Raw genomic sequence first — 23,906 nt, forward strand, 5'->3', positions numbered from 1 at the left:
CTAGGAGGTTATCTGCTTCAAGGACGGCAAATGCAACTTTGCTTTCTTCATGCAAAACTGACTGGAAAATGCCACCATGGACTCTAGTGACAGCCAAGTCCTTACGAAGACTCTGCTTCATCAGCAGCCACTTGTTGGTACCCATTAGAAACCACTCTGCAGTGCCATAACCCAATGTATTTGCCCTTGGTTATCACCATATACAGGGTCAGTTCCCCTGTACGCTCCTCAGAAAGGAACAGGGCCACAAACAGCAAAAGATAGAAAGAAAGGAAGAAAGAAAAGACAACCACTTACTTGATATTGTCAAGACATCCAGATTCGGGTTTCAGGATGGCCGTATGATGAAACATTTTATAGAGTGCGATCCCAAGGAAGATGACATTAAGCTGCAATGTGGGGGAAGGAAAAGAAAAAGGTTACCTGACACGGCAGAATGTGATGGGGAGAAAGTCAGCTGCTTCTCTGTAACAGATGACTTGCTGTAGGAAATTAGCTCTCGCTACAGTTTTATAGCGACTGAATTGCAGAAAATTGCCAAGCGTTTTATAAGGTGAGCTGGCCTGTAGGCTGCAGGACCGGTGATGCCACAGCATTACCTATAACACAGGCGCTGCCTATGTTACTGATACAGGGCTGGCTCCAACATCAACATCCAATGACATTATGGAAAATTAAAAGCATTTGCCGTAACGGCTCTTTTGTGTCTGAGAGGTGTACAGTCGTGATAACTCATTCCAACCATCCAACTCAGCCAGGCCTACAGCAAAGAAGGAAAAACACTTTTTCCTGTGAATATACCTTTTAGATATAGCGTAATGGGGAAGATGGGCAGGGAAATCATGACTGCTGAAGGTGCTTAGAGCAATGCAAAGTTGAAAAATAAACGTGAAAAAGAGTTTGATTTGTTCTGGAAAAGATTTGATGGTGTTTCAATGCCTCAGCGTCAACAAGGCTGCCAGTTCCTGGAAAAAGAGTTCCCCAAAAGCCCAGGCCAGGGTTTGCGACGTAATCAAAAAAGGAAGAGGTCTTTTTTATGAATGCATTGCTTAAGGGGAAAAAAATAAATCCCAACAGTCGTAGCTGGTGGCACAGCCCCCTCTCTGATGGGGAAGGCTGCCGAAATGGCCCCCAGTCGCAGGAGAAGCAGGGACAATGTCTGCATTGAAGTGAGAGCGCCTGGGTTGCTGCGTTAGCCAAACCGTAGTCTATTCCAAACAAAGGATGGTTTATTTAAGCCATATTGGAGCGATTAAAGTATGAGGAAACTCCAGCTGTCTCTAAAGTCGGGTTCTCTACCTTGTTGCTGTGTTAGCTGATACGCTGGCAATGTGCTAACTGGGAAGTCACACGAGCTTCAACCTCTGCCGGGGAGGAAAAAAAACCCCATCTAACCTCTCTTGGGGTTCATTTTATTCCCCCCAACCCCTGATATCCCTTTTTTTGCACGATCGATGCAAAGCTTTGCCCTGGAGTTCAAAAGAGAGGGGGCACAGCGAGCGGCATCAAGTTTTGATCAAGTATTTTGCAATGCTGAGAGGCTCTGGTAATGAGGGTCTAATTGCTTGTGCCAGGTGGGGTCACAGAAGAACATGCCTTTCGCAAATTAATCTGTGTAAATTCAAGATAAAGAGTAAAGGGACAGCAAAAAAGTTTTATTTCTTGACCTGAGAGATGGAGTAGTTAATTAGGAGTTCTTACCATAATTATCAAGGTCGCTGGTCCTATAAAGCTCCAAATGAAGTAGGTGTCAAGTCGGAGCCAACATCTGTAATGAAACACAGGGGAGAGAAGGCATTCAAGGACTGCACCCAGGACATACATCAAGAGGGAGCGAGTGACAGAGAAGAATGTGAGCTGCAAAACACGCCGGTGGGAGACAGGAAATATTACATTGCTTGTTCATTTAAATGCTGAATTATGTGCCCAATTTCTGACAGCGCTATTGATGGAGTAAGATAATTACCTGTGGAAGACGCAGGGGGAAAGCGGCACATGGCCTAGTTGCTAAAGCCTTCTGCATCTGTTGGGAACAAACTCTTAAAACTATATTTTTATTTATTTTTTTTTTAAGGAAAGGGTCCGTTGAGCATCCACAAAGCTGCAGCTTCTCTTTAAGCTCCCCTTTCCTCTCCGGCTCCGACGCGACGCAAGCTGTCTGTCAACTGTCAAGCGAGATGACATTTTTCCAGCAAGCAGATTGGAGCAAATTTGGTGCAAATAGGAAGCAGGATTTTGATAACAGAAGGCTGAGGTTTAATTAGGTTCAGCAACTTCCCCTTTAGAGCGTTTTATTTCCCTGAACCTCCGGAGTGTTTTGTTTCTACTAATGTTTCGAGGGTTGCATATGGCCTGCGCTATCGCATGAAGTTGATTCATGGCCTAAAACTAAATTATTAATCGCTTAATTTCAACTGCATTTAATACTCCCCACATTTTTTAAAGCCCCTGGGAAATTACATTTCCATTTTCTAGTTCATTCCAGGCGACAGGAAGATAAAATGGAAGTGACTGGTTACAAGACAGACGAATATAAATTCTAAGGAAGTTTCACACCATGTTTAAAATAATAATATCTTGTCGTGTTTGCAACGCTGCAAATCACGGCTCCGTTTATACACAGAGGACTAAGAAAGCATAAAACCACGCTTATACTAAACGTCCGACGGAAGTGCATAATTAGGCAAGCGACAGGAACTGTATATATGCATTTGTCATGGTGGAAGAGACACAAGTTGTCACAAATGACAGCTCCGGTGCACACGTCAAGAGTTTTTTCCTTTCCAATGGCCTCTGCAGCAGGCAGAAAGATGAGCACCTGCAGCCCCAATGAAGGGATCAGCGGGGAGAGAATAAAACATGCCCTGAACCTGCATGCCTGGACAAAGCCGAGATATGGATAAATTCAAAGATGCAGAAAAAGCTTCCCACTTCCGTCCCTGACCGTATAAATTTAGGGTCTTGGCAGCCCTGAAGATGCATCGGTATTTACGGTTGCACCGCTATTTGTCACAGATTAAAACACTGTCACTTCCGTGACCGTCCCTCCTGAACTGCCTCTCCAGCTGTTCATCCAAAATCTTCTAGTGACAGCATCAAAATCTCGCCGCGAGAGGCAAACCGAGACGCTTTCAGAGTGATTGCAGGGAAATCTTGTTTCCTCCACGGCTGCTGAAGTTCAAGGTGATTTAGATGCAGCTGGTAATGGAACAACACGAGTGAGTAGAAACTATTTGAGCCTGATTTCCTTATAGGAAAGGGTTTATGTTATCGTGACATCTGCGTATCATCCATAACAACAGCTGAAATGTCGGCAGATTTGACAGAGGAATAGAGGCTTCAAGGATGATGAAGTCCCTGTAAAAAGCCCTCACCTCATCCCCGAAAAATGATGTCTGAATATCAGCAGCTCACACATCATACAGCATTTTGGATGTTATACCTATCCCATCCCATAGGAAAATAATGTAACTAGTGCTGATGTCTCAGCTGCCACACATAAATTAGGGAGCAAACTTTCCTTCAAAGTTGGCTCTTGGAAAGCCCAGGGAAGAGGAAAGACAGAAGCTCTCTCTTTACTCCTCAGAACATGATGGCCAGCCACACGGTCACATCTGCAGCCGGTTTTGATCACGTATAGATTGGAACACGGGGAAAAAAAAATCAATGGAAGCTGAAATACAGCACCACAAGGGAAAAGCTCTGCCGGTCTGAGCAAAGAAGCACAAAACAACTGGTTTCCTTTCCAGCTAGACAAACAGATGAACTTTTCCATCCCGTTCGCCTAAAAAACGTGTCCTTTGGGTTGTGGGGGACAATTCGGTGACAAGACAGAGATGCTGTGGATGGGAAACAGCTGAAGAGCCAGGTCCTAAGCAAGAGCACAGCTTGTGAAAATAGGTGCCTTTTTTTCACCTCTCTGCAGGCTTTAAAGGAGGTGATGTCATTTTTTTAGTTTATTGGAACTGAAAAATCAACTTTCTATGAAATCCTGTAAGACACTCGCTCTTGGGTGACTATACGGAAAGCTGCAGGACTGCCTCTAATCTGCACAGGGATTTTAAAAAGCCTTTTTTTTTTATTGTGGTCATCAGGAAGAGACGCAACTTTGAACCCGTTCAAGTCATACCTCATTAAAAATGCAAATGAAGACCAAAACATCAAAACACGGGCATCCCGCCAACTCCGTTGCGGAGCTGTAAATTGCTAATCAGACAAGTACCATACTGAGCTTTTCTTCCCTTAAAAAACAAAAGGCCCACACGCACAATGAGCTGCATAAATGAGCTCCTCGAAACAAGGAAGCAATCAGGCAACTCAACTTCCCAAAGTTGTTAATCTTGGGCTGCCGAGTTACTTCTGACCCCCCATCCGCAGCTGCGCCAGGAACACGAATTTGCTCTATTGCAAGTTCAGACTCCGCTGCCATGGAGGAAATGAGTTGCTCGGGGGCTCAGCTCAACACAGGTGATCCGAAAGGCTGTGGATATGGGGAACGCTGCTCAAAAGCCCATTGCTTCTTCCAAGAGCCGCGCCGACGCGTCCAGTGCTTGAAACGAGCTCCGTTGGCGCTGCTTTCCTTTCCTTTTTAATTTCCTCCTTTTCCACAGCGACAAGTCGCTACATTCACCTAAAGCTTTTCCCGAGTAATAAAGACTACAAAGACTTGACTCTATTTTCTGCATGGAGAGAAATCAAACACTAAACTATCCCCGGTGTGCATTAAATATAACCAATAAACAATCATTAGCTGCCGTTGGACCATAAAATTTGAAGAGCCTTAAATGTATCGCGGTGTTCGGGGGAGCTCGGCAGTTTGTTTCATGGGGCTGTACAGCCTTCTTGTCTGGGCATGGTAATGGGATATGTATGCACAAGCTGAGCCTTTCAAGGGTGCAAATATAGGTTCTGTTTAACGCTGGACAACGTCTGCATCGCTCACGCTTCCTCCTCCTTCAAATACCCAGCGCGAACGCCGAAAATAAAGCAAGTTCAATGGAGCCACCCAGGGCAGGCCGTGTTGTTAGAAGCTATTTTCCAAGCAACATTAACATGCATAAAGTGTTGGCGACTGGCTGATGGACTCACAGGCTGCATACGTACACCGGGCTTTCATTTCGCCTTCTGACAGCTGGATTGCTTGCCACGTCTGTTCTGCTTTCCAGCAGAGCAAAAAGGGGAGGAAAAACAATAGAGAGAGTCCTGGCGTGATGAATTTGATCACCTGCGGATGAACATACCTACAGGTACGTTCTCTAAAATATATTGAACTGTTCAAAGCACGGTTGCTTTCCTGTGAGATCTGTAATAGGCATTGATATGAAACGCGGGATGGTATGGGAATACGGAATGGCTTCTTGCTGTTGATTTGGGATGGCCTGCTACTTGAGCGAGTCCTCTCAAAGGGAGGCTGCTAAAGCCTTAATCCAGCTTTTACTGAATTTTAGACACAAGTTCTTCTCAAACACTAACAACAACTGCAAATGCTGTTTTCTGTGTTTATCACCATTGCCCAACACGACGTCAAGCATCAGATCCAGCCAGGACATGAATGGGTTTGGTTAATGCACAGGACAAGGCAAACGATGTAACTTTTAAAAACTACAACCCCAGTATCATCTCTTTTTTTGCAGCAGAACTCGAGACGTGGCCATTTAAGACTCAGCAGCTGAAGACCTGGCTGTAAAGAAATGGCCATGTGGAAGTCCACGTGAGCATCGCCAGAATCACTTCTGAAGTGCTGGTGGGCCACGTTGTCTGCAGTGGGGATCTCTGTTTTTCACCTTTAGAAATTACAATCAGAACAAGGTGAGGTAAAATATTTCTGATTTATTTGGAGGAAAGGGCCAAACACAGCTAAGTTTGCTCACGCAAAGAGTCCCAGCTGGCCTGAATGGGATGATGGAGACTATGCTGCTGCTTGGTTATAAAAGCAAATTAATTAGCCCTACATCTCCTAATGTGGGTGGTTTGAATTGCTTTTAAACATAAAAGTAGTAAAAGGAGAAGGATCAATGCAAATCCTTGGAATAATTAAGTGTAAGAGAGTTATCTCTACTGAGCAGCTACTTCAAAAAGCCAATATGAATACCAGGACATGGGGTGCTTCCGAAAAATCACAAGCACCAAGTGTCAAGCAAAGAGACAGCGAGAGGAGCAACTGCCCGCTCCTGGCTGTGCAATCTGGGCCTGTGTTACAGGGGAGCTGGATTTCGAAAGGAAAATGAAATCAAGAAACCCTACATCGGGTGCCTAAGCAAATCATTCTGAGATGTATTAATGGTGGCACCAAATGCCAGGCAAAAACCAAAGAACACTAACAGCTCCATAAGTCCCGCTTAAACAAATGCAATAAATAATGGAGGGAGGCAAGCAATACGTTCCAGAGGATGTTTTACAAAACCCGGCAAAACCAAGCAACTTCTTGCAATCAAATTATGTATGCCTGGCATAGAGATCACTACAAATTCTAATCAGTTCTACCCTTCTAATAGCATTATACAGAAAAATACATCATCATCCATCAACCAGATGGAGCATGATAGTTATACAAAACATATTGTGTGTTTTTTATTTCCCACTATGGGAACGTGATAAAATCGTGCGCTCTGGAATTCGAGATTGTCAATAAATATTTTGGGGCTCTGCAAATCTCTGTAAATATTTATTTGCAAAATATTGTATATACATGTTTAATCATTAAAAACGCTATTTTATCCTGTGGGCAGGGAGAGACATTTTACTGGCACAGGCACAGGACTGCTGCCTCCTCAAAGGAAAGATCGCAAAGTTTTGTTGTTCAGTGAATATCAGCCGAACTTTCTGCCTGCACCTTCCATGCCATGGGAATATTTGGGTAGCTCAGGCACTCAAAATGCCTTTATCCTTGGGAAAAGGATGCTGTATGCTCCTTTTCTCTCCAGCCAGCCTGCTGCATGCTGCTATCTCCTACCACCTACATAGGTACCCAGGTTGTCCCCGCAGAGCATCACGAGGGACTTTGCAGAGATGAGAAGGGTTGCAAATGAACTGCTATCTCATGTCCAAAGCAGCACCCTGGACTTGGGGATCTCCCTTTACTACGAGGCAAAGAAATACGACATTTTCAACACCCAACAGTTATAGAGCACTGTAAGAGAATGTGGTTGGTGCTCATTTTCATCACAAACTAGATGGGTTATCTTGGTAAGGAGCCCAAAAAGTCAGGAGACAGGTCAAAAGGGTCGCTCTGGTGCTACAAGCCCTGCAAGGGTAATGCTGCAGAAGTCACAGGGCAGCCACTAAAATACCAGACTGAGGACTGGGTAAGTGGGGATGCAGCTCCAGCAGATGCACAGGAGCATCTCAGCTGGCTTTCCAAGGAGCTGGACCTTCAGCTGTAACATGTTTGAGACTCAAGGTGCCCCGTGTGGGCCACCATGCAGAGATAAGTCCCCTGTAGAAACACTGTAGCAAGAATACATTGGTCTAAAGGGACCAGGCAGAACATTTCAATACTTGGTTTAATGGGGGCCTCTGCATCGCTCAAGAGGAGATGTGACCTGCAGAAAGGGGGTGGCATATGATAGAAACACTCTTCTCCAGAAACCGTAATTAGCTCCTGTGTTGCTTTTTCTTTGCCCTCTAGGCCTGTCAAGGTCAGCCAAACTACTTTCGGATAAATTGGCAGAGCTCCTTGAAAACTTACTCCCTCCTGTCTTTATCTGTGTGGGCCATTTCCTTTCCACAAAGTATGACATTTATATAAATTCAGGTCGCTCTTCTCCCACTCATGGGAGGAACAACGACGCAAATATCCAGCTGGGATCCGAGCCTTCCTGCTGGCGTGGTAATGGATCATGAGCAGCTCCACCGCTCTACAGATCTGCTTCTGCAAGAAATCGGGTTCATATGTGTCAATAAGGTTTTCAGGCAAAAATTCTGCAGTTGTATTTAACACAATATCAACTGCTGCCACGGCCTGACCTGACCTATGCTAAAACAGAGCTTTAAAAACGCCACTGGCTCATTGCTATGTATGGCTTTAGATTGAGCTGCTAACTTCGTTAAAATGACAGGGGAAAGGCAGCCTGACAAAGGAAAGCAAAAAAAACCCAAACAGTCAATAAAAACACATTGTTACTGCTATTGTAACAAAGCTGGCAAAGAAAATCAAAGGATCGAGTTTCTCTTTGTTTTCCATTAGACGGTGTTACATGATCATCTAAATTGTGCTTTGATACCAGCTCCAGCAATGTTGAAAACATTTAAGAATATTCAGAACAATAAACGACGTGGCTGTTCTGATTTGCAAAGAGTTTAACGTACTCCACAGTCACCACCCATCTCGCTTGCAGGCTCCATTAATTTGAGAGAACACTTGAAAAAGAAGAAAGCAGTGTTTCACCCTCCAAAGGAGAAATACTCTGTGGTTCGAGGAAGATGACCTTGCTGACACAGAACCAAACTGCAAGTTGGGACAGACACCTCTGCTGATGTCATGTAACGATGTCATAAAGCTTTCCTTGATGGACTTCCCCAAGTAAACACCTTTTTATAGAGGTGAATTTGTCCTGTATCGTCAGAGTGTGTTGGAGACACAGAGATAAGGCAAGGTGCGCCTCCTGGCCAAGCTCTGCCCTAACCTGCTGGGTGTCCAGGCTCTTTTTTCCCTTCCTCCTCCTCTCTCCCATCCCTCCTGCCCAGCTCCGAGCAGTGCCAAGCCCCACTCACACTTTATCCGTGCCGTAGCTCCGGTAATCCACCGCTGCCGACACGGCCACGATCAGCGCAGGCATCCCGTAACCGACCAAATAGAAATACTTCCTCCGGGAGTGCTCGCTCTCAAAAACCTCCACCAGCATGATGTAGAGCTGCACGCCCTCCAGGAACATCCAGGTGAAAGCCGCCAGGAAGAAGAAGTGCAGGAGGGCAGCAAAGACGGCGCAAGCAATCTGTAGGTGGATGTAAAATAGCAAGGGAAGGTGTTTGAATTAATGCCACAGTCCGGATTACTCTTACTGGGAGGTTTAATAAGAATGAGGGAGTTCTTATCTTCCCTTCTCCAAAGGAAGATACAATTTTCTCTTGGAGAATTTGTACGAACTATTCTAAAATAGACACAACTTTGCATATATAAATTATGTTCAAAGATACAAATGTGCGTACACAATCTAGCAAATAAACATACAAAGATGTATGGAGTATAACAACGCTTTTACTTTTTACCTGAAAACAACCACAGAAATGGGACTCTGTGGTGAGAGCAGAAAGCTCTTTGCTCCTTACCGGCTGGTCAGTCCGGTTGATGCCGATGAGGAAGAGGAGCTCTGCCACGAAGAGGCTGATGCACAAGTTCTTGTGAATCGTGTTGCGGTCGCTCTGCAGCCCGCGGAAGAAGCAGAAGGTGAAGATGCAGATCAGGAGGCAGACCAGCGAGAGCAGGATGCCAACCCATGTGATAAAGTCCAGGAGCAGGTCATGGACTGCATCGCTGTGCTGGAGAGAAGCAAAACAAACCAAAAAATCATCAGTCGCGTGTTGTGTGACTTCTAATCCATCCCAGACACAGAGTGGGGTCATCTGAGACTCTTCCCCAAATATTTGTATCCACTCACCGAGCTGTGGCGCAAGGGACAAGTAGCAAATGAAGGTTAATAAACGGACCTAATCTGGCATCAAGGAAGCTGCAAACTGAAATACAGATTCCAAAGCATCTGGCAAACTGCACATGCCCCTAACTGAGACTCCAAAATACCCTAGAGACAACAATGCTGCTGTTGAAAACACCAAGATGTTATAGCTGGTCTCTAGCAAACATGGCAAAGGAGCCCATGCACAGCATAAGAACCATTGAACACTATGATTCAGGTCTAAAAATATTCCACATTAAAAACCTCTTGGAGATGACAACCCAAAGTTCATTACAGCTGTTTCACCTACAGGGAAAAAAGACTTTTACACGTTCACAATGATGTATGAGCTTGGAGGTTTTGGACAGAAAGAGATCACCTAAATGCCTTGTCTTTTCCTTTCAGCAAGAAACTAAGTGTGATTTTTCTTTTTCAAACCCTGGAGATGTATTTTAAAACTCCCAGAAAGTGAGACTGATCCCTGGAATGCCACCCAGAAAAAAACACAGACCTTTTAAAGGGAATTTGCTTTTTAATTGTAGCAGAACAGTGATTTTAAGGTGGCCTGGAAAGTGACTGATTCCCTGTGATGAACTTGTCCTGGAGTTTTATCCCCAAAACCACACAAACACGGCCATTGCATCAGCAAAGTCAGGCAACCCAGCACCAAAGTTTTGCAAGGGGCAGCATAGGCGCAGAGAAACACCTCTGGGTGCTGGGGCCCTGACACCGAGGGTGTCCCACCGCTTTGTTCAGGCTGACAAACTCGCCCGCAACTCCACAGCTTTCCACCAGATGTAGTGAAATTAGATATATCATTACTTAATAAAATGCAAATAAGAAATATGTCGTGAGTCACGAGGCGGTTGCTTGGGGCTAAGCGGTTGGAGTCAATGAGCTGAGGGAAAGATTGGCTGGAAGCCTCTGGGGGATTTTCAAAAAGACCAGAGGGGCCTGCAACCCAGCTCTGCGGTCCACCAGGCTGCGTTATCAATGGTATTCACATTCCCCTCCACTTCTGGCATTTTGATGACTCAGGCATTATGTAGGCTGGCAAACACAATAGTGTCACACTTCAAAAAGGCAGGACAAACTGGAAACCTTTTCCTCCCCATGGGATCAAAGCCTATGACAGATGGAGGGAAAAGGTGATTAATTTATCCATTTGCTTTGCCTGCCTGCCAATGATAAAGCCACATCAAATGTCAGGCCTTTCCTGATATACACTCTGCTATGTCAGCACCCGGGAGAAACAACTCAAACCTTTCAGCTCCTTGGCTTTATCAGCACGAGTGATAGGCATCAAATGATAATGAAAGATGGGGAGTGGCTTTCCTCTCCATCTCTTCCATGCTGGAAGTTTTCTCTCCAAGGAGACTTCTGGAGACACGAGGGATCCTTTCCCCAAATACTTTTGCAGCTCTTCCTGATTATTTCCAATATTTAAGGAACTAGAGGTCGCAAGTCCAGCGGAGAGGCGAGAAATCATCGTGTGCTTGCCGCAGATCCTGACAGCAATGCCTGTTCCAGCCAGCTCCTCCGGCAGCACCCGGAAAGCCGAGATGATGAAGCACACGTCGTTTTCCTGGCGGTCGCGCCTCGCTATATCTCAGTGTCATTCCAGCTCATCCATCCCTCTTAACTCGGTGCAAAAAAATGTTAATGCAAACCTTGCACCTTGCAAATCATTCTTGCTTTCATCCGAGGCTGCTGGGGAACAGCAGGAGAACAACTCCCTGAACAACCCTGGATTAGATGGCCCTGAGAGGCTGAAGGAACAGAGAATTTTGGAGCTGGGCAAGTGGGGCAAGGCAGCTAACATGAGCAGATGCAAGGAGAAAGCAACCAGGAGGACTTTCTCCAGATGCATCCATCCCATCCAGATGCAGCTATCCTAAGACAAAGTTAGCCTGGAGCAGGGAAAGCTCTCTGAGGCCTTTTTCCCTTGCATGAGATGAATTTCACAGGTCTCAGCTCCTGTATCTCCATCACAAAGCCATTGCTCTGCTGACTTTAGGATGCAATGTAGGAATTAGGGGTGGTTTTCCTCCTGGAGAGGGATCCTGCCATCATGGTCCAGACCAGGAACCTCAGGGAAAGGCCACTTGCTCGTGGAGCTCACCCTGCTTAGCAAGCCACACAGACTTAGTTGCTGTATTATTACCACTCTTAGTACTCTGCTTTTTTAATATTAATTGTAATGATAAGACTGATTTTATGTACATAACACCCATCCCTGGAGTGCTGGGAAACAAGCATAAAAACAACTTCTCCATAATTAAAATCCCCCTCAACAAACTCACAGAAGAACAAACAAAAAGGAATAGTAACAATAAACTGAGAAGAAGAGCAATTTAAAAACACCTCAGGGGAAAAAAAAAAAAAGAATTTGTAGTTTTTTTAGTAAAGTCCAAGAGAAAAAGAGAGCTGGATTTCAAAGGCTATGTGTGCTCCATCCTGGTTGGGAGGCCTGATTTCAGGTGCCATGAAGCGTGGATGGGTCAGGGAGGAGACGATAAGCACCAGCATCCTTCCCATGGTATGATAAGTATGATAAATAGCACACCAAGAGTCTTGTAGCTGGGTCGTGGCGTCCGAGCCTGCTCCCTCAGCTGCAGAGCTGTGTAAGAGGAGCAAATCTTTCTCTTCACCCTGCCCAGCACTGTCCAAGCTCCCCCTGACCAAGGATAAAACAGCTGCTAACGTTATCCTTTCAGCACCCTGCCAGTCCTAAGGTCCCTACAGCATGCAAAATAAACCCCAAACCACCAGTGTATTGGTAACAGTCAGCTTGTCCTTTTCCAAATCCCCCAAAGGCCTGGGCAACCAGAATAGCCCACGGGAGATACCAGACGTCAGCTCAAGGGACAATTTCCAAACAGCATCCACCAAACACCTCCTTGCCCAAACGCACCATGGCTGTGAAGACCGGTGCTACATGGCCCAGCGTGCAAGCCACTGAGTTTCATTACCCCTAAAGCTATGCTAGCTTTCCAGCTAAGTTGACACTCGATTATTTTTCAGCACAGGAACAATTTCTTGAGGAATTGAAAGAAATAAAATAATCCGCTTCAGTGAAAAGGTTTCTATATTAAATACGTTTTTACATTTACTCTTTGGGCACGAGCCTGACCCAAAAGCCCAGCAAAAGAAGATTTCCCTGGCTTTGGAATAAAGCCCCGCTTTTGCTCTGGTGGGGTCAAGAGCTGCAGGAGGAGAGCGTGGATGGGAACTCGTGGAGGAGGAGATAGAGGAGCCTTGGTAGCAACCACAGCAGGGACCAGCAGGCAGCCGAGATATTCTCCGGGCTGGGAAAGCAATGTGCAGCTCTGGCAGCGCCTGCACGCCAGAGCCGAGCTAATAAAAACAAATCCCAGGGAATATCAGCTTATGACAGAACGGCTCTCCCCAAGATGAACAGCCATTTCCTTCCTTATTAAAAACATCAGTAGAAGAAAACAGCAGCCAAACCGAGCTGCCAGCAGCAAAGGACACATTCCTTTGCCTAATCTGTCCCTCCAGGAATGGAAAGAGCAATATGTTTGGGGGTGGAGGAATAAGCAAGCAGTAAATAAAAACACAGTGTCATCGACTTCTCAGATATGACCGCTCGGTGCCCGCTGGGAGCTGGCAGTGTGCTGGGCTGGGCAGAGACCCAAGTGGGACAGGTTTGAGCTCCTGTGCGTTGCCGATGCTGCTCCTTGGATCTGTAGCTGTCCAGGGCTGTACAGGCTCCCTCTGCTCTTATTCCCAGTGTCTAGAGAAGATATCTGCTTTGACCTGGCTGCAATGCTTTGTGGCTAAGTGTAAAGGGCTACTTGAGAAACAAATGATTTTATTGGTCTGCCAAAAGCATCAGTTGGGCCACATGGACTGGGAGGAAACCCTGAGGTTTCCTGTGGCACATTTTGGCTGGCTAACATCACTGCCTGCCATGGCTATGCAGCTAGGAGAGGTTTTGAGGTGGCTTCTACCCCTCTCCTCTTCTGCCCCTTCTCCCCAAAATGCAGAAGCCTGCCTGTGACCTCCAGAAGCAGCAGCCAGCACAAGCCACAGAACCTTCTGTGGCCAGAATAAAGTGATATGGGGCCTAGTGTGCACAGAAAAATGGGCGCAGACCTCACCTCACCACGCGTTACAAACCCTACTGCAGATACAGCGTATGGCAAGAGCCCAGCATTTCCATCATCCTTGCCAGCACTGCTGCAGCTGGGATGCGGTTCAGGTGAGATCCAGCTGTGTGGGCTGGGAGAGAAGGAAAGGCTCAGGACAGCGATTTCATCCATCATCCTGCCCTCCTGTGCTGACTGGATTTAGTAAAGCGGTGCAGCTCTGCTTACTCATAAGGCATCTCCAACCCAAGAAATGAGCTACGGCGGCTGTGCCAAACTCATGTAGACATGCACCCAGCCAAGCTGTCGGCTTGTTAATTTGAGTTCCCAGAAAAATCTGGTCGCGGCATCATCAGCTTGTGCTGTCACAGCAGCAGTCTTACCCAGCCCAGCGCCAGGAGACAGCTGGGACGTGGCTCCTCCACACCATGGTCACTGCCTTCGCTTTGGTCCTCACCTTCACCCTGCTTTCCTCCAAAAAGGAAGGGGGTGGCAAGAAATAGGGTAAGGCTCGAATTTCTGATGCCCATAAGCACCAAGCCAAAAACCTACAAAAGCAAGGCCTCAAAGTGTGTGTTTCTGAAGCCAGGCTCTAGTTTTTTTGCGTTGGACACCCAAAAGTGACTGCCTGAGCAGATCTGGGCCAATGCTTTGGAGAAAGCACAGACTAGGACCAGCAAGACGTTCACCCCGGCAGATGTAGACACATTAAGGTTGAAATACGGCTCAACCCGAAACCTGTGTCAACCCAAGGGGAGGGAAAGCAAGAAAATCCCTGGAGAGACTTTACTGCCCACCCAGAGAAAAAGCTCAAAGACTGCTACCAGGTACAACTCTGAATTGACCCCATAAGCAGAGATTACCTGACCTAATGGGTATATTTGACCTAAGGTATAATCAAACGTGCTGTTTACAACTCATCGGAGTCACAGATTTCTATTCCTAACACAAGCTCAAATATTGCTGTGTTGTGGATTTAAAAATCTCATACAAGACAAGCAGATTTCATAACTTTTCTGCTTAATTAAACCAGTTCTTATTTAATAACAGAATAAGTTGCTTTTTGCAATGTGTAGTATGTATTCTTCTTTGAAAATTACCACCTTTGAAGGCACAAAACGATTTCACCACATTCAGTAATTTAATTCTGCGGTCGCCGTGTTGTTGCGATCCCGCGCCCACTTCTGCTTTCGTTCACTGCTGCTCAACCCCACAAGTGCTAATGTATGGATACGCCAGCACTGCAATAACTCCAGCTCGCTCTTTACACCTGGAATGGCTGTATTGCTTTAGGCAATGGACCACAGCATTCCATTTTGACTTCATATATTTTGATTCCTTTCTCTCCTCAGCTTGCCTTACGCTTCCTTTCCCCAAATAATTAGCGTGGTGTAACGTGTGTGTGGTATGGAATAACATCTGAAAGCTCCCGATTAATTGCTGCAGTTAAAACACCTTTCTTCCTTTCCCCACTTTCTCTCTTGTTTTATTTATTTCTCTATTTGTAAAAGAAGAGTAAGCTCTGGCATTCACCACACACTGATAAGCAGCATTTATCTGCCCGGAGGTACCTTTAATTATTCTGTTTTGGGTGGGTTTTTTAATTGCATTTTCCCACCAGCACTGAACTTGTTTTCTGGCTGCATATTTTTCCCATGGTACATTTAAGATGCATCTGCTATAATTATTACGATGCAAAGCGCAGGCTTGTATGAAAAAGAGCTTGTAAATTCTGAATAATTCGGCAGCTATTACATAGGTAGAGCGGCTTATTTAATTACGGGCTTTGTCCCATGGCATGGGAACCACTGTGGTTTTATAGCGTTTAAGGGTCATAACGGATACGTTACCGATACAAACAATAGATTTCTAATATAGATCTCATCTATGTTAAACGTATCTCATAACTAAACAAAATACTTATGAGACCGCAACATTTTTCCCGTCATACAGGCCAAACGCACTTCTTTCCTGATGAAAACAGTGATTTCTTTCCAAGTCTTTAAATCTCTCTCCAAAGGGGAGTTCTCATTTTTCCCAGGAAATTGTTCCAAAGGGCAATGAACTCTGTGGGTCTGTAAGGTCAACCTGACTAGAAGGATGCACCAGCAGCTCTTGCTGTCCTGTTCCCACGTTAGCTGGGGCTCTACCAGCAGCTGGATGGGTACCTGTGGCTCTGGGTCCATCTCTCTTCCCAGCACTGTTATTTAGCCCACTGAAGTACATGGGTGAATAAGAAACTCCGGGTCCAACTAATTTTTAACAGGCAGAAAGCATCCTCAGATTAAAATCTCCTCCTCTTAATCAGATACTGTCCTATTAAGGCTGGAATTGATCCTAGGAACTTCTGCTCTTGAAGCACACCAATAAATCCCTGCCGCTGTGGTCAGCCAATGTCATTTTCTGCCCCTTCGGACAAAGACATATTGCTGTTCCACGCTAGAGCACCAGAAGGCCATCAATCACCTCCTCAACAGCGCTACCTTCCAGCTCCGCCTCGCCACATACGCTCTGCTAATAATTAAATCCCAACCCGTAACTCACGGAGCAGCCACCGAGGTCTCCTCTGGAGAACACGGTCTTTTGCTGTGCTACCAGGGAGGGAGATTGCTTAGGACCAGCAGTGACACTTGTCAAATTGGTGCTGGCTTTTGATTAAGGAGGACTCCGATGTCCGCTTTCCATGACATGTGGTGTTCAGTCTCATTAGGTAGGGTGCTGTGGATACTCATTAAAGCAAAGGTGGCTCCCTACGGATCCAGAAATATGGCAAACTGAAGTCAGTAAACTACAAATCTCAATTACAGGAGAAAACGGTTGCTGTTGCAAAACTTTGAGAATATCATTAATTCTTGTGTGTACAACAATCCTCTTTACAGACCCTAGGCAGTGGCCAGAAAACTGCTGTAGGAGGTCTGGCACAAGCATGCAAAATCCTTCCCCCAGGGATGGTTCCACCTCTAGGATGGCTAAAAGGTCTTTGAAGCAAGGAATGGCTTTTTGTACAAGACACAAGACAACGAAATGGTTCAAAAGCACGGTTGGACTGGATGGTCTTGAAGGCCCCTTCCAACCCAAACCATCCTATGATTCTATGGCTGTGCGAGACGAGTGCGAGTCAATGAACATCAACAAGCCCCATGTTTCTTTTTAAACCTCCACCTTTCCAAACCAACAGCTATTCTGCTGCCAAGACTTTACAACCAGCTCATTGCAACGACATCAGGAATGTCACACAAGCCACCTCCTAGCTCTGCCAAAAGCCATACGGCCAGCTCCACCAGCAGACCGGAGCGAGACGGCGCTGCCAGGACCAGCAAGGCGACAAAGTGCTGGAGGGAAGAGCTGCAGATGTTTGCAAGGTACACACCTGCCTTTGCCCTCAGACACAGATGACCACTAAAGCAACGCGCCAGGAAGTTGTCCAGTTGCATCAGCATCAACACAGCGGAGCCAGTTTGGCTCTCACAGCAATGATACTTCGACGGCAGCCAAATGATAAAACATGACCTGAAAGTCTTGAGGGCACTCGCTAACACCCACTGGCTCACGGTGCGCTGGCTTGGCACTCAGGAAGCTTCCAGATGTAGGTCTTTCCAACCTGCTGGTTGAGCATGGGCAAGCAAGGGGCTCGCGTTCCCTTTCTGCATGGCGAGATAACACCAGCGCTCCGAAGCTAATGAGGTTTGGGTGAAACACCGTGCAGACAAGGCTGACCCCCTTGCGGTTTGGGAAGAGGCTTGTTCAGTGCCAGCCTGTATCTGCACCACGCAGTAGGGATCACCCTCATTCACGTCAGCGGAGTGGAAAGCTATCTGCATTTCCCAGGTGCAACCTCTGACTTCAGTGACTCAGGTCTATCTGTTAACTCCAGGCAGATGATAACCAGCCTAACACACAATTTGCTTTTGAAAATTCAAGTGGTTGCAGGAAATGGGCGAAACCAGACTCGGGCTGCAGAATGCCATTAACCTGTAAACACATGCTCTCAAAAAGCCGTTTCTTCAGACGTCTCCCAGGATAATGTCACTGCCATTTAATGGCATGTCTTGTGGAGCGGTAGTGACTCCTGCAGAATACAATAAATCCATCATCCTGCAGCAGCAGCAGATCTATCCTGTCCCTCTCAGCTGGATCCAGCTGTTGTGGCATATGTCCTGCCAGGCTTCCCTTTCTTTTTGTTTTCTTGCAGAGCTTTGGTCATGCATGACTGTGCTTTAACACGTATTTTTATTGGAGCTCTTCACATTGCTCTTCAGATTATTAAGTGAAACAAAAATATACAAAGGAGTGACACTGGGAGACTATTTTAGAAAAGATCTTTTAAAAGCATAATAGGATTTGTGGTTATGTAGCCACGGAAGTGGCTCTGAAATGTTCTGCCCGCACAGAAGAGGCCAGATCCGTATCTAGGCTCAGAGCCATGGATTGTGCACAAGAAAAGACCCTGCCACACATTAAAACACAAGGCCAAAGTCTCTGGTACATCGAGACCTCCTCTTCTTCTTTCTACTGCAGCTGAGACTGTTTTTAATCAGAGACAGCCAAGACAGCTCAGGAAATAGAGGACTATTCTCAACCATCCTCCTGCTCTTGAATAAAATCCCAAATGAACACTTCACTGCCCAGCCTGCTGCTACCATGAGGAATGCCTGCTTTCAGGAATCACTTCTTTAGCTCCAGTGGGGATAGTCATGTGGGAAGCCAGAATTACACCGTGGACCTAAATGCAGACAAGTGAACTGACTGATCACGTACTGGCCTTGGACGGATGAACAGCAGGATGGCATAAGGAGCTTACTGCACCAGTTAGCAAAAGATGCACTAACAGCTAATTCTGCTTGCTAGTCATCCTCAACTCAGAGCTGCCCATGCCAGGAGCTCAACACAGGCTTGGCATTGGTGTGACAACCTCCTGTTTCTCCACTCAACAGGAGGAACATTTCCATCAGGTGGTTTCTACCATTAGAGCTACTGTCACACAGCAACTTCCCCACTCAGCTCCCATTTGCAGTTACAAAACAGTGCCACATTGACCACATTTCCTGCCCAGTGCGTTGGCAGCCTGTGCATCTACAACGCCTACCTTGACTTCCACGTGTGCCATCAGGACAGCAAAGTTGGTTAGGTGATTGCAGGAGCACGTGGTGTGCGTCTTGTTCGTTGTCAGCAGGCGACACCCCTGGGTGGACCAATACCCCGTCATCGTACGCTTTGTATAGCTCCAGAATGAACAGTTTGGATTGAAATTTTCTTCTGACTGCTGCAGAGAAGAAATGAATAAATGCAGTAAAAATGATAGGGTTTCAGCGCTTTCTAAATGCACTATTTTTCTTTTCCAGAGGCACTTTGTAACTCTCACCCTTTAATTTTAGATAAACAAACAGCAGCGGTTTATACGTCAAGTATTACTTGCCGATACCAGAGAAAGTTAGATTGTCACTGCTCTCTTTGCTAATGCAAACTTAGTGCTTTGTTCTTGATTAATTTCAGCCATAGACTAAATCCAGCTCTTCAAAACCAGATTGCTTCATTTGCATTGCAGAGCAGAGAAATTAATTGCTTTAAGCAATCAACTTTCGCAATGACTCTGCTTGGCTAACAGGAGGACTAGCTGTCCTCTTTCACTGTAATTCCACTTTCCTCTAATATCCCCTGCCACCATGATAAAATAATATTATGGTCTGTTCTAATATATCGGTAGTTTTTAATTACAGAATGACGTGTGTCAGCAACTGAGCAATGGGCATCAGCTCAGAGGAGACTCTCTCTGTACTTTTATTAATGCAACGCAAAAAGAGACGGCCTCCATAAATAACATGAAGTGCAAAGGAACAAATGTATAATTCAAAATCTAATCAAGGACTGCTGGGGGCCTCCCATCAGCCAACTTTTGTGTCACTTTGCTTTAGAAATCAAAAAAAAAAATTAAAAAGTGCTTTTTGGAACTCGCTCACCTTGATGTGCTTGACGGTGAACACCACGGGATCAGCTAGGTAAACCTTATTGCTGAACTCTTTGTTTATTGCTGCCGTGATGACGGGGGAGTTGACAATGACGGAGTGATTGGTTGACATTGCTTCTGTTCCCAACTTCATGCTGGCGTTCTCCGTGGAGAGATAGGTGCCCAGGTTGTTGTACAGCACGAAAGCCACCCTGATTTCACCTAGAAGAGGGGTCAGAGGTTAGATATCCAGGTCAGTGCACTGGGTTTTGATTCAGGTGATCAATCTCTTCTCTGAACCGACTCTAAAGCTTCTCTGAGAAAATGAGAAAGGACTAACATGTGTTATATGAAAGCTCACCTCCTCCTGTCATCCCAAAGAGCACCTTGAGGTGTAAGAAGCGATCCCAGGATGAGAAATGGAAAAGCTGCCTCTCTGAAATGAACTTCAATATGCAAACAGATCGGAGGAGGACAGACAGAGAAGGTGGGCTTATTTTTGGTGGCAGTGGGTGTAACTGACTCCAGGGAAAAGAGGCTAGGTGGCCCATTTCCCATCTGACGTAACACTTCATTCTCCAGGCTGTGCTTGAGAACCATGCTTCATTCTGGCCTGTCACACAGATGCAGTATAAAGCTATAATTTAGTCCACTAAGAAATTAAGACCAACTCAGAGACGTGTGGGGACAAATCTGGGAGAAGGAATCAAACTTTCCAACACAATTCCAATCTCAAGTGAGGGGCAAAAAAGAAATTACACTAAAAATATGTATTTCTTTTCTTAATTTGCCAGTCAGATATCCCCTTTTCCACAAAAAAACCCCACCATTAGGGAGCCTCCAGAAAACCCAGGCTACCAGCCAACTGGTTTTTAACTCAAACCATCCAGTTTGCCTTCTGGTTTGTACATTATTTCACAAGCTATAAATAAGAGTTGTACGTGATCAGTTTGATTTTACATCTATATTACTTGTGGGGATGTATTTTTTTGTTTCTATAGGAAAAACCCTGGCTTCTGCAGGAGATGAAGCACTGATGACTCCAAACGCAGCTCCCAACCTAAATCCTTCTACAATAACTTCATCCCTAGCTCTTTGTATGTGCAAAGACCACCAGGTGAGTGCCAAGCTGGTGCAAATTGATGGGGCTCTCCTGCTTTGAGCAGAACCCCACTGATACCACACTTAGAGAGACAGGTTTCCCTTTCCTCGCTGCCAACACAGTTTCTCTGTCCCTACAAACCTCTGAGGCCCACTGGTGGAGTGAAACTCCACTGGAGTTTTGCTACACAGCCTGGGTTTTATGCTGACTCCCAAAGTAACACTTCTCGTCAAATCCTATGTGCAAACCCTATCAAGGAAACCAAGGGCAAAATTCTCTTTCTGAACCTCCAGGCTAAGCTTTTCTCTCAACAGTTGTCAGAAATTCAGGCAGTTTTAATGCCTCTGGTCTGGCTGTAACACTACTCTGGCACTCCATGCTTTGCCTGGAGTGATCAAAGCCTGTGCTAGAGTGCCTTCCCCCTGCACACAGGTTAAATTTTAAAGGAACTCAGAAACAGGAGCATGTCAAGCCCATTAGCAGAAGGACTGGCAGTTTGAAGTTGGTCTATAGTGGAGCTGTAGACATCAACAAACGTGTCTGCTCCGATTCCTGGGCTGGAAATAAATGGCTTGGCAGCATGAGCACCATTGACACAGAACATCATCTTTAATTTATGCTGTATCAGGAGGTTCATAAGCTTCAGAGAGAAAGATGAGGAAGATTTAGGTTCATAATAGTTAATCAACCTTTTCTGCCATGTTGGCTCATTATTAATATTTGCTTCTATCGTTTCTTCCCCTTCCCTTTTTAGTTATTTATACAGTGCCCCACTGTGAAGCAGTTTACTCAAACAAGCCTCTTATTCCACCCGAAGCCTCTTGCTGCAGACAACAGCAGTTAAAGGCACTTCTCCACTCAGCGCTGTGCCCCAGCAGCCGCATCGTTTAAGGATCTGATGCATTTTTACCAGCACGTCAGACTTTTGAAGGCTGTGAGTCACTTTGCGACATAATACATTCCCCGTCAGCCACCTTAGCCCACAGATGAGGGCATGAGCAACTGATGCTGTGGCTAATTTAAATATTAACAGAGCAATTAACACTATACTTGCAACTGGTTAAACACAAAACGATGCCTTTGCATTCACGTGGTGCTGGACCTACCGTTTCGACCGTTTTGCTTCAAGGTGTTTGCCGACAGCTGAATGGAGCTCCCGTGGCCCATGTTCTGGGGAAACTTCAGATCTTCCAGATTCCCATCTGTGCTCAGTCTCGCAACTTCCAGCTCTGTTTGCGAGAGAGACTGACACTAAGAAAAATCTCGACCGAGATAATCTCCGAGACGCTATTTCAAAGCTACAAAATGGTGCTCCACACCACCTGAGAGCAGGGGAATCAACTTACAGGGTTTCACGCTAGACTCTGTTTGGGCTCTTATTTCCTTTTAAATCTTTGCCCCGCAGAAGTTTTAAATTTAATTAAAAACAACAACAAAAAAATAAAAGCAAATAAATTCTAGTCTCTGCGGAAGACAAAAGACAACCGCTTCTTGTAAACAAGAACCTCAGGATATTAAGGACAATGGTTAAAATGAAAATCTGAAAACGCTAGTTCTTTGCCACTGGCAATTGGTACTTTCCGTAAATGTTATCAGTGCTGGGGATCCGTATTCATAGAAATAAAAAGAAGAGTTGTTCTCATTTTACATATGCACGGTGGGAGTGCTGGTGCTTTCCATCATGCTTGTTTCTTAATTAAAATCAACAATCAGCCAAATAAAGACACAAATTGGTATGAAATGAAACACAATTGCATTTCGATGAACAACCTCCCTGCGAAGCGGTGCTTTCATTGCTCTAGTGAGGATTTCACCCTCAAAGTCAGGAGTAATAAAGGCGGGTTAGATGCTCATTTTCCATGGGATTTCAAGGGTAGAGAGCTGCCTTATTGCTTTAGGCACTTTTAGAAAGACTTTTAAGTCTCTCAGACAAAGGGCTAAGACATATCCAACAAACTGCTCTCTGGTTAATCTCGGGTTCAAGACCAAAGCCAGGTTTCCCAGCCTTTCCTCTCCCTCTGCTGCTCTCAGTACTTATGGGGTCTGTCCCTTACGGATGTTGTCAGTGTTTTCCCGGACGATGTCGGTCTTCAGCAGGTTATCGGCCAGCACGAAGGCGCTGTCCTCCACCGTGTCCAGTAGCTTGGTGGCCGCGCGCTGCTGCTCGCTCGCGTTCAGGTCCCTCCACGCGTTCAAAGCCTGCGGCTGCAGGAGGTTGTTCACCGTCTCCACCATGGCCTGCAAGGGAGAGAGATCGAGTGAGAAAGGGTTCTTGGTGCACTTAAAGCATCATTGAGACCTGTGACGCATGCTCGGTCCCCTACTCCACACACACAAGTTCACAGGGACAGGGCAGCATCTCGTTTCCTCACTCATTGGGGAAATGGCCTCATTTATCCCATCGGATGGGAGAGGGAGGAAATGTTGATTTTATTCTAAATGCAGGCTGGGAATAGCACTTTTCTGCTTCCGTGATCAGCAGCTCTGGGCTTGGAGTAAAAAGGAATTAGGGCTTGGGGGAGCAGGCAAAGGAGATGAGGAAATAATTAAGGGAACATGCAGGAAAACAGATGTCAAGACCCATCTGTGAAGCAGGTTCTTGCCACCTGCAGCACCAGAATTCAGGAGTGGGGCTGGGGCACACAAAGAATGTAGTTTGCATCTGCAAGGGCTATGCTTCTTGAAGCATTTCCCACCACATAACCTCAGGCAGGCAGTCAAGAAGACACAGGGATAGTTGAGTGATGTTGCTTCATCTGGAGAAGCAGCAGGTGCCCATAGAGATTTAGATAAGACGCTGCATTTGAAATGGCTCCGGTCAGGAAGGAATCGGCCCCGCGGTAACAACTCCAGTCCCTCCTGTGGTGCACCTTCTGCCCAGGGCTGCCACGCTCAAAGAGCTCTCCCACGGAGAACTTCCCACAGGTTAATCTGGATGTGCATCCAGGATCACACGAAACCACACTGGCCTCATGATTGCTAAATTGCAGCAGTGGAGCCTACCCAACCTGAAGGTTTCACTTAACCTAAAAACCCCTCTTAGTTCCTAACCAGAGTTGACTCAAGTACCTTCCAGCTAATGTTTTTTAATGAGTCTGGCCATACCAGTTGGTAGAACTAATTGTGCAGAGGGAAAG

General features: G+C 45.8%; 1 protein-coding gene across 1 annotated transcript; it reads right to left on the reverse strand.

Annotated features, from left to right (window-relative positions):
* Window positions 1–293: 293 nt before the first annotated feature.
* On the reverse strand, window positions 294–23,007 carry LOC104543149 (latrophilin-3; the record flags this gene model as incomplete). Its single annotated transcript, XM_010187689.1, has 8 exons — window positions 294–389; window positions 1,702–1,768; window positions 8,713–8,933; window positions 9,268–9,477; window positions 18,810–18,986; window positions 19,681–19,889; window positions 21,876–21,998; window positions 22,824–23,007. Coding segments are annotated over 8 exons (1,287 nt in total), but the record flags the coding sequence as incomplete, so codon positions are not given.
* Window positions 23,008–23,906: the final 899 nt, after the last annotated feature.

This window comes from Mesitornis unicolor, unplaced genomic scaffold (genome assembly GCF_000695765.1).
Source record: "Mesitornis unicolor isolate BGI_N332 unplaced genomic scaffold, ASM69576v1 scaffold2307, whole genome shotgun sequence".
NCBI lineage: Eukaryota > Metazoa > Chordata > Aves > Mesitornithiformes > Mesitornithidae > Mesitornis > Mesitornis unicolor.